The following is a 14,093-nucleotide window of genomic DNA, read 5'->3' as shown; positions in this document are numbered from 1 at the left end:
ATGGACAAAACTAGGGGATCACTAGTGGGTAATACTGTCCCCTTCTTGCTTGCACCTTCCTCTCACCTAAAATTCAACCTTCTAGGGGCTGAATTCTGCTTCATTCAAGCTTAAACCAGGTGGGGTATAGATGGCCCAGTCCCTCAAGCAGCACTGCAGGGGCACCGTGCCTTAGGGAGGGAGTTACTGAACATAAGGTAAGGATGGTCAAGTTTAACAGCTTCCCCATTTGACAAAAGTGGGGGCAGGAGGGTGAGGAAGACTTCCATGCAGGTCTGGCAAAGGCAGCCCTGGAGTAAGGAGGCTGGGGTGCAGGCTGCTGCCTTGCCATAGCTTAGTCACTGGGTATAGCTACTAGCCTCCAATCACCATTGCCACCCTGTGGCTATATGTGACAAGGAGAGGAGGGAGTGAAGGCTGGAGGGTGAGATTAGGGTGCTTCCAATTTCACACATAGCTTATTTCTGTCCTACTAGTTTGACTGCACAGTCTCTGGGGCCAAAACAGCTTCCAGCTAAAGTGTAGTGGGCAAGCAGCCAGCCTAAGATTAGAGGGGCAGCCCAGTCTTCTACTGTTGAAACTTGAATGTGGTCTGTAGGGCCTGGGTGGAGGGCTGGCAAACATCTGAGAAACTTAAGGGTCTCTGTTCCTAGGCTTTCCCTTCAGTTGCAGGCCTTAGCTAGTCTCATGATCTACAGACAGCTTTAGTAGCCTTAAGAAGGATCTGCACAACCTCTAGATGTGGATGATCCAGAATCACCTGGACAAAAAGGTGGATTGGCAGGGGCAGAAGAAACAAGATTAAGACAGGTGCAGAGTCCTGCAGGTGGGACTGAAGAATCCCAAGCACTGCTACAGTTCTGCAGCAAAGGAACTGGGTCTGACTTCGGATGAGAAGTTGGATAGTCAGTGAGTCCCCATTGTCCAACACGCTAACACCATACTGAGCTGCAAGCTTGGGAACACTGCCAGCTCATCAAGGGAAGTGACTCACCTCTAACAGGGGTGATGCTGGAGTATGGTATCTCCTTTTAGGGGCCCCCACCATGGAAAGAATGTGAACAATGGAGTCTAGGGTGGAGCCTGCACACACACATGACGACTACTAGGAGAAGTTAAGGGGTCTGGGTCAATTTAAACGGCAGAAGAGAATGCCAATGGGGATTTGATACCAGCTTTCCACTCCCTCAAAGGGGGCTCTAATGAGGCTGGAGAGAGGCTGTCCTGGGTGGTGACAGAATGAGGTGCAATGATATCAAGTTGCAGGGTAGATGGTCTAAGGTGGGGTATTTAGAAAAACTCTCCCCAAGAGGGGGGTGAGGCCCTGGACTGTTCCCTGGAGAGGTGGTGGAATCTGGCCTAAGACAGTGCTTGACAAAATCCTTCCTAGGATGACACAGCTGGAGTTGGTCCTGCTTCAAGCAGGCAGTTGAATGACCTTCCCTAGGTCTCTCCCATCTCTAACTGTCAATGACCCTGCTGCCCCAAGAGCTGGTGATCTTAGCTGTGAGGAAACAATTTCCTTTGCTGGATTCCACCTGCTGGCTGGGATAGTGTATGATTACTTGTACCTATTGTTATACACACCGGAGGGTCTGTGACCAGCTCTTCTCTGGAGCCTATGTAAGTGCTTTGGTGCATATGCTGAAGTGTCCATGAGATTGGCATTCCATGATTCCAATAAAAGGAGTCCTGTGACACCCTAAAGAGTGACAGATTTATTTGTGCATAAGCTTTCATGAGTCAAACCCCCATCCTCAGAAGCACTGGAGTGGAAATGGAGGCAGGGAGCTCCCCCCAAAGAAGGGAGATTTGAATGGGGTGCAAGACCAGTGTTAATGATGCCAGTTAAGTCAGGGTCAAGGTGGATTACCCCCAGCAGAAGAGGAGGTGGTGTAAATAAGAGGTGGGATTCCCTTGTAGTGAGAAGCATTCCAAATCCTTATTCCATTCTAATGTAACTGTGTTAAATGGGCAAATGAGCTGCAGAATAATGACAAATTTGCTGCAGGAGCTGTTCCAGAGGTGATTGACCTGACTCTACAGCCTGAATTTTATTTTCCCTCTGCCAGCCAGGCCTGGGCCCAGGAGCTCTGACTCTGCCCGAGTGCAAAAATCCACCCCACCCCCGGGCCATGTCTACACTTGGCCAAAAATTCAAAAGGGCCATGTTAATGGCCAAGTGGGGGAATATGAATGAGGTGCTGAAGTGAATACTGAGCACTTTGTTAGTACGCTGCCTGATGCAGCTCTTCAAAAGTGCCAGGCTCATCTACATGGGGGCCCTTTTCCAAAGGACCCTGCGGATGTCAAAATCCCCTTGTTCCTATCAGCTGCGGGGAGAGCGAGCTGTAGCTGGGCCTCTGAGGTTCTAGCTGCAGCTGTGAGACAGGAATGGGATCTTCTCTGGGTAGGGGCTGAACTTCTGGGTTGCGTTCTTGGCTTGGGGAGGGGAGGGGATTTAATGGCTGTGGGGAGAAGGGAGTCAGGACGCCTGGTTTTTATCTGCAGCTTTTGGAAGGCAAAGCAGGTCTCTTGGGTTGAGAGCCAGGACGCCTGGGTTTGACTGCTGGCTCGGTGAGGGGAGTGGAGTCTAGGGGTTAGAGGGCTGGGGGGTGGGGTAACCTGCCTGTCAGAACTCCTGGGTTCCACATCCAGCTCTGGGAGGGGCGTTTGGAGGTGGGGAAGTGGTGCAGACTGCTGGACTCGCTGTGCAGACCCTGTGGAGCTTTGTAGAGAGCGGGATTGCAGCTCTGGACCTGGTGCTGGTGCCTGACCTTGGGGGCAGGGCCCGGATCACAAAAGGGTGGGCATTTGTTTCCTCTGGTGATCAAGCTCTGACCCCTGCAGTCGGTGGTGCTTGGCCTTGGGCTGCTTGAGAGAGGCCTGGGGTGAGTGGGAACAGGCTGATTTCCCCCTCTCGGGCCTGGGCTCACCTCTTTAGCACCCAGCTATTCCAGCCCTCGGCTGCATCCCTGCCGCTGCTGATTTCTAGCTTGGCCCCTTTCCCCAGCGGGGTTCTCCTTTCGAAAGATGGAGCCGGCTCTCTGATGAGGCTGCTTGGTGTTCCCAGCGGGGGTGGGTGAATTTCAAACTGGCTCCAGGGTGGAGCGGGTCCCTCTGGTTTCCTGAACAGGGTTGGGATTCAGGGCAAAAAAACAAAGCGTGTTCCTTGGGGCACCGAGCAAAATCTTCCCCAGAACCCTGTCATAGTCACAGCCCTAGCGGAGAGGCAGCTGTGGCCGTGGCCAGCCCCCGGCTCTCAAGGCCCCCCGTGACTCCCCTCTCACTGATGCAGCTCCTGTGCAGAGCGGCTCTGTGCACGCACCCTAGCACCAGCAGGGAGCAGTGCCAGGCTGCCCTAGTGCTAGTACCTCCAGTGGGACCCAGCCTCCAGGCATTGGGTCAGAGGGGGGTGCCTGGCTCTGGGGGAGGCGGGGGGCTGGAGGTGCCTGGCTGTGGGGGATGAGGTTAGAGCGGAGGGGCTGGGGGTGCGTGGTTCTGGGAGAGGGGAGGGGGCTGGGGTTAGAGAAGTGGGGGCTGGGGGTGCCTGGCTCTGGGGGGATGGGGTTAGGGCCAGGGGAGTCTGGAGGTGCCTGGCTCTGGGGGAGGGGATGGGGTTACAAGCATGGGGCTGGGGGTGCCTGGTTCTGGGAGAGGGATGGGGTTAGAGGAGGGGGGCTGGGGATGCCTGGCTCTGGGAGAGGAGGGGACATGCTATGCCATATTCCTACTAGATGGCTAACTCTTTTTCCAGCTATTGAAAAGTTGTCTTGTTTTGAGCCTGTCAAAGTATATTTCATGAGTCAGCGAAGCATCCCACCGATTATAAAGATGTTTTTGATGATGAATTGGGTTAAGCTTATTTAGCTTTCATGATGAATATTTGCAGTGAGATTCAGCCAGCTTTAAAAAAGCTTGAAAAAGATGAAGTCCTTATTGGTGAGTTATTTACAATTACAAGTCATATAAGACAATCTTTACACTAGAAAAAAGCAGAAAACTTTGTGCAGGCTTGGCTAGACAAATAATTCAAAAATGTGACTGATTCTGCCGTAAAAATTTAAATTAAATTGTCAAAATTTCTTTGACAACGCAATCAACTACATGGCAAAGAGGTTTGACTTTGAGGATAAAAATCTTCAAGTAATAAGTTGTTTGAAGCTGCAGCTTATTCCAAAATTCAGAGAGATTTTGGAAGTTGTTACCCTTTACATGGTGCAACTTAATGTGGATATGCTAGTCGACGAGTTCATCCATATGAAAAGAATTATTGGCAAACTAAAAGGTGACGATGAGTTACTTCCTGTGGATTAAAAATGGGTTCTTTGCTTCAAAATGTTTCCATCTCCAAATTTTGCAAAAATAGTGTAACACGTTTTCGTATTCCTTACTCGAATGCAGTTTCTGACAAGCGTGTTCACCCTAATCCCAACAAGCTGGAGAAAGGGGAGAAACAGGTTGCTCCTTGGAAAATTTAGAAGCCGAACTCGTGATTAAACAAAACTTTGCTCTGATTTGCAATGAGCTGCAGTTGTGCTGGAAGTCTGAGAGTGAAGCTTCAATTTTGAAAAAAGTCAAAAGTGGTGAAAAACAGGAATAAAACTGGCAAGTTAACTGTTTAAAAACATTTTTTTTTCTTTTACGCTTTTAAATGTCCCTCATCAGCATTCTGAAAATCTGGCAACTCCACCTCTGTTGCACGCTGGGGAGGGCAGTAAAGGTGCAGCCTGTGGTTTCTTCTCCTTCCCTGAACAGGCCAGGAGGGGACACAGTGGCATTGTGAGGAGTGATGTCATGTCACAGTGACACGACAGCATAATGGAAGCCACTGCCTGGGCTGGGTGGCTTCCTGCAGGGCCCAGCTACCTGCTGGATGGCAGCCCCAGGGCTGGGCAAGGGCCAGGACCCAGCCTTGCCAGCCCCTGCCAGAGGCACAGAGGCCACGGAGGAGGGTGAGTTGAAAGGATTTTGCGAACACGAAATTGACGTCATGGAGCTGGGGGTTGGGGGGCGGGGGTACCTGGCCTCGCAGCCCATCCACAGTCACGTGACTCTCGTTCAGCGGGTGGAACAGAATGTTTCTTAGTCATCAGGGACACAGCGCAGAATGGACTTGTCAGCACAGAAAACCAGAAACAATCCCATCCATTCTGGGGCGAGGAGGCCTGGAGGAGGGGGGTCCCTGAGCTAGGGACTGGGGTCTCCTTTGTCTTCTCCAGCCCAAAGACCCTTCCAACCACCCAGTTTCCATCAAGCTGGCCTGGCATGCTCCCTAATGGAGGGTATTGCAAGCTCGAGGAATGCTGGTTGTGTGGATGAGGCACTGGACTGTAATTCAGGAGAGCTGGAGGCTAGTCCTGCCTCTGCCACAACTGGTGCATGACTGTGGTCATGTCTCTTAACTCCCTGCCTGCCTCAGTTTGCTCATCTGTAAAATGGGAACAATGATGTCCAGAGGCTGTAAGACTGCTTGGCGCAGAGACTGGCTTGTCTCCCACTCTGCACTTATGGGAGCCCGCCCTGCTTTCTGGCTAGTCCACGTGAGCAACTTGTTCCCTGACCTACCTAATCTTCCCTGTTTTGTCCCATCAGCAAGGCTGGACCTCACTTTGCAGGGGAGGGAAAATGGGCTGAAGGCACCTTCCTCTGAGACTGGACTGAAGATGGCTTCCGTAGATGCTGAGGACCAGCAGGTAGGTAGCTCCTGGGGAACCAGCTGGTGCCACATGGAGATTGCTGGGGTAGGGAGGGTACATTAGGTGAAGAGCTCTTGTACCTAACGAAACCCTCTGCCCCCTCGTGCTGCCGCAGAGGAGCTGGTGCCTGAGATACAAGGGAGGGCCCTTTGTCATGGAATGCAGCTTGCGCCAGTGCACAGCGCCTCTCCCAGCACCTAGCGCCGTGCAGTGGGAAGAGCCGTTTGCACACTCCCTGCAGCATTCCCGGCTCGGAGAAACGCCGCGCAACCTTGCCGCAGGGGCAGCCAGCCCAGAGCTGTCCCCCAGGGTTGGAACAGGAGCTGGTGCAATCCAACCCCGGCGCGTCCCTTTCCTTAACCCCTGCCTGGCTACGTTGTGTGGTTAGTTTGCAGTGACCAGGATGGTCAGCGTGCCCTTGGTCACCTCCCTTTACGAGCTGGCTCCTGCTGCCTTCACCCGAGACAGCAGCACCGAAGTCACGCCCCAGCTAGCAGAGAAAGAAGCAGCGCCCGACTCTTCTGCCAGCGCCCATCCTGCCCTGCCGCGGTCTCAGCCCGAACGTCAATTTGAGGGTGAGTTGTGGGACGGCCAAAGCCTGGGGCGTAGGCAGGAACCACAGGGAGCAGCTCGATGGGCTTTGATCCTTTCCCTCAAGTCTGTGATCTCGCACTAGGGCTGTGCTGGTGTGCTCAGGAATCAGGCTGTTGCTGGTCATGCGGAGGGCCAGTCTGTGCTCTGGCCCTGCTCTCTAGGGATATGTCCACGCAGTGGAGTTAGCTCAATACAACTATCCTAGTGTCTACACCGGGGTCAGCAACCTTTCCAAGGCGGAGCGCTGAAATTTGACCTTGTGGCCTCTGTGTACGGTCCAAGTGCCGGTGATACTTTTTCAAGTCACTCATAGTTCTACTTACCCCAGCTTCATTCATAACCCAATGAAGATGCCGAGTGTTACTGGTTAGCTGGTCTTTTGTTAACCCACCGGCGGCCTGGCTTTGCGCAAGCTCCCGGCTGCATGGTGGGGCTCCTGCTTTGCATGCCAATAAAAACCGGCTCGCGTATCGCTCTTGGCACCCGTGTCGGGTGCCTACCTAATGCAGCCGCTGTTTTGAAATAGGGAACGCTCATTTTACGAGGTGTAGCACTTATTTTGAAATCATGGCTCTGTTCCAAAAGCTCTGTATTTTGGCGGTGTATGTAGACGCTGTATTGCGAAATAACCCAGGGCTACGTCCGAGCACATTTTTGTGCATAGCAGCGTTATTTCTAAATAAGCGCATCCGGAAGAGCTGATTTTGAACCGAGGCTGCTGTGTGGACAGACCCTGAGAGGGTGTGGAAGTGAGAGGATAGAGCTGATCAGACCAGCACACTCAACCCAGCAGTGGCACCAGGGCTGCGGACCAGCTGCCCTGAGCACTGCAGTTCTAGGGGCAGCTAGTCGGCCTGTGAAGCTGCTGCTGGGAGCGCGTGGATGTCACCCCCACAGGTTGGGGTGTGGGTCACCGTCCCATGTAGTAGCACCCAGACAACTTACGCAGAGAGAGAATGAGGCTCCTTTTCGGCTTTCACTGAGCATTGACTGGCTTTTAGCTCAAACTGTACAGGCTTCCTGCACTAAGCTTCCCAAGTTTGAGTCCACCTGGGGGCAGTTACGCTGGCTTGCTGACAGCCAGCATGGCTTTGTCTGCCCACCCTGTACCCTGCCTGATTTGGGGTTCCCCTGTCATAGGGGGCAGGGACAGGACTCAGTCCCTCGTGCATGGGACCAGCAGTTTATGCAGAGGACATCCCAGTGCTTGAAGGGTATTCAGACACCTTTTGGGGCGCTTCTTGGAAGCACCGTGGGTGGCAGTAGAGAGATCCCAGGCTGAGGAGGGCGAATCAGCTGGACTGTTGCTGTCACACCCCAAAAGTCAGGTCCCAGCTCGCTTCCTCCATCAGGGCCTCCTGTCCCAGCCCCTGAAAGGGGAGGGTGACGCTCTGAGCCAACTGAGTGAAAAACCCAAGGCTGAGCTTCCTGCGGCCTGATCGTCATTGGAAGAACTGTGGGTTTCCCATTCTCCAGCTCCACAAACACAGTTGCCTGCAACCTAGGCCGACCCCCTCAGTGTTTTCCCTTGCTCCACAGCTGCTCATTAACCCCCCTGCTGTGCTGTCTGTCCCAACAGCTGAGCCAGCCCTGGAGACCAGGAGCAACAGGCTGGATAAAGGGGAGCTGCCAGCCCCTCTGCAGCCACCCCAGCAGGTAACCATCTCATCCAGTCTTCTGGGGACAGGACCTCACACAGAGAGACCAGCCCTGCTCAGCCCCAGGGAACCCTTCCGGTGACCTGCTCTTGATACAGCCAGGAGCCAGAGCCAGTCCCTAATTGCCATGGCAATGTCAGAGCATTAGTCACTGCAAAGAGCTGCTCACTAGATGTCCATCTGCTTCTCAGTGGCCTCCTTCACTCTCCCCCTGAGTACCTCAGACTCTTTATCCAGCCTCACCACCGAGGCAGGGCTCTACCACTGGTCCCTCTAGCTTTTGCCCAGCCTGGAGTGGAATTATTTTTGTTATATGAACCAACCTATGTGCAGCTGTGAGACACGCCGCCGGCCGTGGGCGCGCTGCTCAGCAGCTGAGTGGCATTTGAATCTCTCCGGGGTGAGCACCTGAGCACTCACAGCTGTTGCTCTGTTGCATAGATGGGGCTCAAGCACAGCCAGACTAAGTGACTTACCTGAGGTTACATAGGGAGTCAGTGGCAGAGCAGGGACTTCAACATGCTGGTACCCTAACCAGTGGGTCAGCCTACCTCACAGGTCCAGAGTAGGCTTGGAAGCACACTGACATGGGTCAGCCAGGGGAGCGCAGACCAAGACCCCCCGCATACCCAGGCAGATGGTTTTTAGTGTCTTGTGTGGAGTCCTCAAGGATTAGCTGGCATCTTGCCCTTCTGATCCCCTGCCCATGCCCGCCTCTGAGTCACTGCCAGGCCTCCGTCCCTGACTCCAGCTCCTCCTGCTTCCAGGTGGAGACAGAGACCACCAAGCCCCTCCCTTCCAAAGAGACAGAAGCCAGGGAGGCAGGCGGAGCCAAGAGCCCAGGGACCAGCAGCTCCCCCAGGGTGGGCCGTGCCAACAATCCCAGCCACCCCCCTGTGGGGGGAAGTACCCGATCAGCCATCACCAGCAGCCTGCGCAGCCTCATGAGCTCCAAAGTGGGCCAGCTCTTCCTCCGCAGTGTGGACCGAGCCCTGGACAAGTCGGAAGAGCTGATGAATCGCTACCTGCCCCTGACAGAGAAGGAGCTCGGTGAGCAGCTGCCCAAAGCACCACTCTTCCTGGGCTGCTGTAAAAGGCCTGAGACCCCCAGGTCTCCCCTTCCCTTCCCCTGGCCAGGGAAGGAGGCAGCTGACCTATGGAGGGGCTCCCTGGCAGTGGGAGCAGCCTCCCTTAAGTGTAGTGCGCCAGGGAACAAGGCAGCTGCTTCGCTGTGGAGTTGGCTGGCAGGGGGCGCTACCACCATGGGGGGCCAGGGAGTGGGGCAGCTGCCCCATAGAGGAGCTGCTGCCACAAGGTGCAGAGCTCCGGGGAACAGGGCAGCCCCCCCCAGAAGAGGAGCTCCCTGGCAGGTGAGGTTGCCCCACACACCCTCAGCCACAGGGTGCCAGGGAACAGGAGCCCAGCAAAATAGGGGACAAGCTGCCCATTTTCTCTAAAAAGTCAGGATGCCTGGGAGACGTCCCAGGAAAAACAGGACGGACGGTCACCTTGCGTGGACACTTCCTATCAGCCACCTGGGAGGTTGCCCAAGCCCATGTCCTCCAAGGTTCAGCCTTTAGGCTCCATACTGCCTGGGAGGTCAAGGGCATGTAGGTACTTACATACCTCTGAGGCCATAGTTCCCGCCGCCTCCTCCACACAGTGTCCATCTCTCGCTCTAGCTGCTCTCACAATGGAGGGACTGGAGGCCTCGGCCGTGGCGCACCGCAAGAAAGGCTGCCTTGTGCGGCTGGGCTCCCTGTCCACCAGCCTGCGGAACCGGGCCTTCATGCTGATCCTGAACAAGCTGAGACGGACCAGGCAGAACACCCACGAGAACCTCTCTCAGCTCCACCAGACTATCGACCTGGTAAGGACGTGCACAGCCCTGTCCTTGGCTGGCAAACTGTCCTGCTTGGCAGCCACGTGGCCTTGGGCTCTGCCAGACTGTGGTCACTGGGGACATTCGCCTGTCCCTATCCAGCCTCCCTCTCCGTTTCTGGCCAGCTTCTCGTGCCCAGCCCGGGCCAGGCAGATGGGAAACCTGACTCGGCGGTGCTTTCTCCTCCCTGTAGATCGAACACATCCAGCAGGAGAAGCAGCTTCGGGGCAGCCAGGAGAAGCTGCACAGCATGTGGGAACGGTGGAGCCAGAAGCAGGAAGGGGGCCACCAGAGCGTGCCAGGCGGCAGCAAGGATAGCCCCACTACAGCCAGCAGCAGCAAGGCCAGCAGCTCCACGCAGCTGGAGGTAGCGTCATTAGAAACCGTGACTGCTGCGTCCAGGCAAACCTCACAGCGCTAACTCTTCCTTTGTGGTCTCCTGGCAGGTGGAGTCCAAGACCTTGGAGATGTCCCGCAGCCTGACGCAGCAGCTGAAATCAACGTACCTGAACCTCTTACCAAACATCAGAGGCCTTCCTGCGCATCTCCAGGAAAAGATGCAGCGTGGGCATGAGAACATGGCAGAGCTGCATGGCTACTTCTCCTCAGCCAGCTCTTTCCAGGACTTGTCCAGCAGCGTCCTGAACCAGAGCCGGCAAAAGGTGGCCAAAGCATGGGAGACCTTGGATGAAGTGGTGGAGTTTTTGCTACAGAACCCTCCTGTAACATGGCTCGTGGAATCCTTGGTGTCCCTGGAAGGAGAGCTCTTGGAGACCGAGGAGAAGCCAGATATATTGAAAGTCCTGCAACATTATGACCCACAGGACTGCAACGAGGACTAGCTGGCCAGGTTCCCTGATCAGACCGACCAAATCCTTTCAGTGGACCATTACCTCTCCCTAACCCACGAGCAGGAGCTTCAGTGTTACTCTAGTCCTCCTGGGATCCACCTCAAATGTGACTCACCTCAGGTTAAATACCAGCTTCCAATAAACAGATGGCTTCGTCCTCCCATCTCTCTTCCAAGCCATGACAGTTGGTGCTAATTGCAATGAGGGGGAAGGAGTTAAAGGAATATCTAATTCTCTCTCCATCCTGCCAGGGCCCTTACCTTACCTGCCCTGCCTGTGTTTCTCTGGTATGTTCCTAACTGGTAATGCTACAGAAATGAGTGTCTGTTGGTTATTTCCCCATGGATGATGGAAGGGTCAGGCTCTGGCTCCTGGCTGCAGGTAGAGAAGATGACCCTCCTTTCAGGAGCAAATGTCTTAGTCCGTGACTTGGACGTGCAGCTATCTCAGGCTGACCAGAAGCCAGACCTCACCCCATGGTTTAGGACAGACGTGATGAAGACCATAACTGAGCAAGATCACAGAGCTCACGTGTTTTTAGAAGGTGCTGGAGTTTGTCCCAGACACTGAGGTCAACAACATCCCTTCTCTGCTTCTGCAGGCCCTAAGTTCCGCAGCAACAGCCCCACCCCTCTCCAGCACGTCGTGAACCTGGGGCATAGACACAATCATGCCTCACAGAGTAGAGCTGCGTCACTTCTTCCAGCACGGGTAGCTAGGCAGAGCAGACAGCGGCCGTGCCCAAAAAGTACCATCCCATTTGCTCTGTCTGTCCCCCCACCCCCCAGAGTCCGCATCGCGCTCCCCGCATTCCTCTGATTGTTCAGTTCCCTGCCTGGTTCCTCCACCCGTGCCCCCTCCCTTATCGCAGGGCCGGTCACTGTACCTTCACCTTCTCCTTTCCTCGGCCGGAGCCCAGGATGCCATCACTGGGGGTATTTAAGAGCCCGCGAGACAGACATCTATCAGGGATGGGCTAGACCCGTGGTTCCCAAACTTTTCGGTATCACGTCCCCCTTTTGATTTTTGAGAAACCCTCATGTGCCCCCACCTTTTCTTTACCATCATCCACCCCCCGCAACCAAAAATTCAATTTGTCATTTAAAATAAATACAAAAACTTGATATAAAAATGGTACTTAAAATTAAAAATAAAGTACCAATAGTTTTCCGTGGCCCCTTGGGAGGGCCTGGTGCAGCCCCAGCTGGCCAGCATGTGCCAGGGCCAGCCACCTGCCCGCCCACCAGGGCCAGCTACCCACCAGCTGCCTGAGCTCTGCAATGCCAGGGCCAGCTGCCCAAGCCCCACAAGCTGCCTGCCTGAGCCCCTCTCCCCCAACAAGGCAGGCAACCCCAGCCAATCTCATCCTCCGCCCCTGTCCCCCCATCCCATACTCACTCACCTTTGCAGGAGGCAGCTAGTGCCATGTGGGTCTTTGCCAACTGCCTGCTTTTTATAGCAGCTGTGCGAGGTGTCCCACACAGGGCTAGGCGAGGGCCAGCTTTCTCTTGGGGTGGTGGAAATGACGATGGGAAGCTTGGTCGTTGCATGCCCCCACCCCTGGAATTTCTTCACACACCCCCTCATTTGGGAAACCAGGGGCTAGCCGGTGCTTGGTCCTGCCAGGAGGGCAGGGGCCTGGACGCAATGACCTCGTCAGGTCCCTGCCGGTTGTAGGGTTCTGAGAGTCATCGTCCCTGCAGGTGACCTGGCTGCTTGCAAACTGTGGGCGGGCGCAGCCGACTTGCTGGGCTTCACCCCCATTGCCACGCTGGGCAGACGGTAGCTGCCTGATGGTGCTGGGGGGGGGGGGAGCATGGGGGCACGTGGGAGGGCAGAGCTGGGGTAGGCAACGCCAGATGCCCAAGAAGCCCCACTGGCCCCATCACACTGCTTCTGTCACCATAGTAACCAAGCACCTCAGGCTCCAGCCCCGATTCCTGGGGCAGGGCAGTGCTGGTACCCTCGGGAGCTGAGGCAGCAAGAGGCTCAGTCGCGCTCAGCAGGTGCCTGGGGAGGGGGGGAGCTTGGCTGCTCATCTCCCAAGACTGAGGCTGGCACCCAAACACCTGGCCTAGCCTCCCTCCCTGGAGGGCAGCCCCTCTGCAGCAGTTTGGCCAGAGGGGAAGGCAGACGAGGAGCGTCTCCCAGGGGGGACCCACGTGAGTCAAGGGAGTTTCACCAGTCCTGGGGAGCACAACTGATGGTCACCAAGGTGACCCATCTCTCCAGCGACACCACAAATTCTGCAGCTCCAAATACCACCCAGGCCACCCTGCTGAGCAATGGGGAAGGCAGAGGGACTCCAGCAGGAACACAAGGCCTACAAAAGGAGACACCACAGCTGCCTGTTTCTCATAATTAACCCACCAAGTCCTTTCATCCGATTGGCCTGTAAGATCCTTTTCTTCTCAGCCAAGTCCTGTGCTTCCTTGGGAGGCAGCTCAGCCTGGGGCCAGTGTTCCCCAGCCCCAGTACCTTCCCCCCCCCAGGGGATGGCCTGGCCTCGCCTCATGCCCCCTTTGGGAGCTGCTTTTCCTCTCCATGCTCCTTCAGCCTCTGCTCCTCCCTGGAGCAAGCTGCATGTGGCTTATATAAAGCCCAGGCTCCTCCCACTCCCAGCAGCCCCCCAGTGGCTAATTCAGCTGCTTAAGGCGTTTTCATCCTGGCACGAGTAGCTCAGAGCCAGTTCTGCCCCCCGCTCCCACTGAATAGCAGAACGGCCAATCCGGCTTCCTCCTTTCTTGCCAAACCCGACTCGAGGCCAGACCAGCGCTCAGCTCTGCAGGGCACCCCAGCCCACTGTTGCAGGATCCCAGCCTTAGAGAGTACAGTGCACTGGTTTTACCCAAGGTGGGATGTGCAACGGTCCTTCACCTCTTCTGCCAAAGGAGCGGTAAGGTATGGGTGGAAGGGCGCCTGGGAACATCCCAGCACAAACCAGTTGCCTGGCAGAGTGAAGCTCTTTACTACTCCTGCTCCCAGATTACAGACAGACCACAGCTATGGGAAGCAGAGCACAAGTAAGAGCAGCCTGAGGGCTGCTCTACACAAGACCTGGGCAGCTCTTTCTTGGTCTTAGAATACAGGGTGTACAAAGGTTACTGTATCTCCATTAGCCCCTACCCAAGTAACTGAGAATCACACGCCAGAGGTAAAACAAGCCCAGGCAGGTCACCGGTGAATCTGGCCTGTTCTCTGTAAAGTAGAATTTACACTGCTCAGTACCCAGCCAAATTCCACCAGCCCTTACGCACAAACTCCTCTGCCATAAGCCCAAGGGGAGAAAATTGGTAAAGCAACACTACAGCCACGACACAGGCCACCGTGCATTGACACAGGCTCTTGCTGCATTCATGCAGCACTGACCCCAGAGCGATAGACTAATGGCAGAGGCTTTAACTCCAAT

The 14,093-nt window shown here is 55.2% G+C and overlaps 1 protein-coding gene across 1 annotated transcript; it reads left to right on the top strand.

Moving 5' to 3' along the window:
* Positions 1-5,510: 5,510 nt before the first annotated feature.
* On the top strand, positions 5,511-10,835 carry LOC142002102 (uncharacterized). The gene is made up of 7 exons (XM_074977933.1): positions 5,511-5,696; positions 6,088-6,274; positions 7,873-7,949; positions 8,719-9,001; positions 9,634-9,821; positions 10,027-10,200; positions 10,280-10,835. Exons 1-7 carry the CDS (start codon positions 5,511-5,513, stop codon positions 10,673-10,675), a joined length of 1,491 nt encoding a protein of 496 aa, XP_074834034.1. The 3' UTR covers positions 10,676-10,835.
* The last annotated feature ends 3,258 nt before the right edge of the window (positions 10,836-14,093 follow it).

Source organism: Carettochelys insculpta, chromosome 27 (assembly GCF_033958435.1).
Source record: "Carettochelys insculpta isolate YL-2023 chromosome 27, ASM3395843v1, whole genome shotgun sequence".
In the NCBI taxonomy this organism is placed as follows: Eukaryota; Metazoa; Chordata; order Testudines; family Carettochelyidae; genus Carettochelys; species Carettochelys insculpta.
The sequence above is the reverse complement of the archived record's forward strand: the minus strand, read 5'-3'. Positions and strand labels throughout refer to the sequence as shown.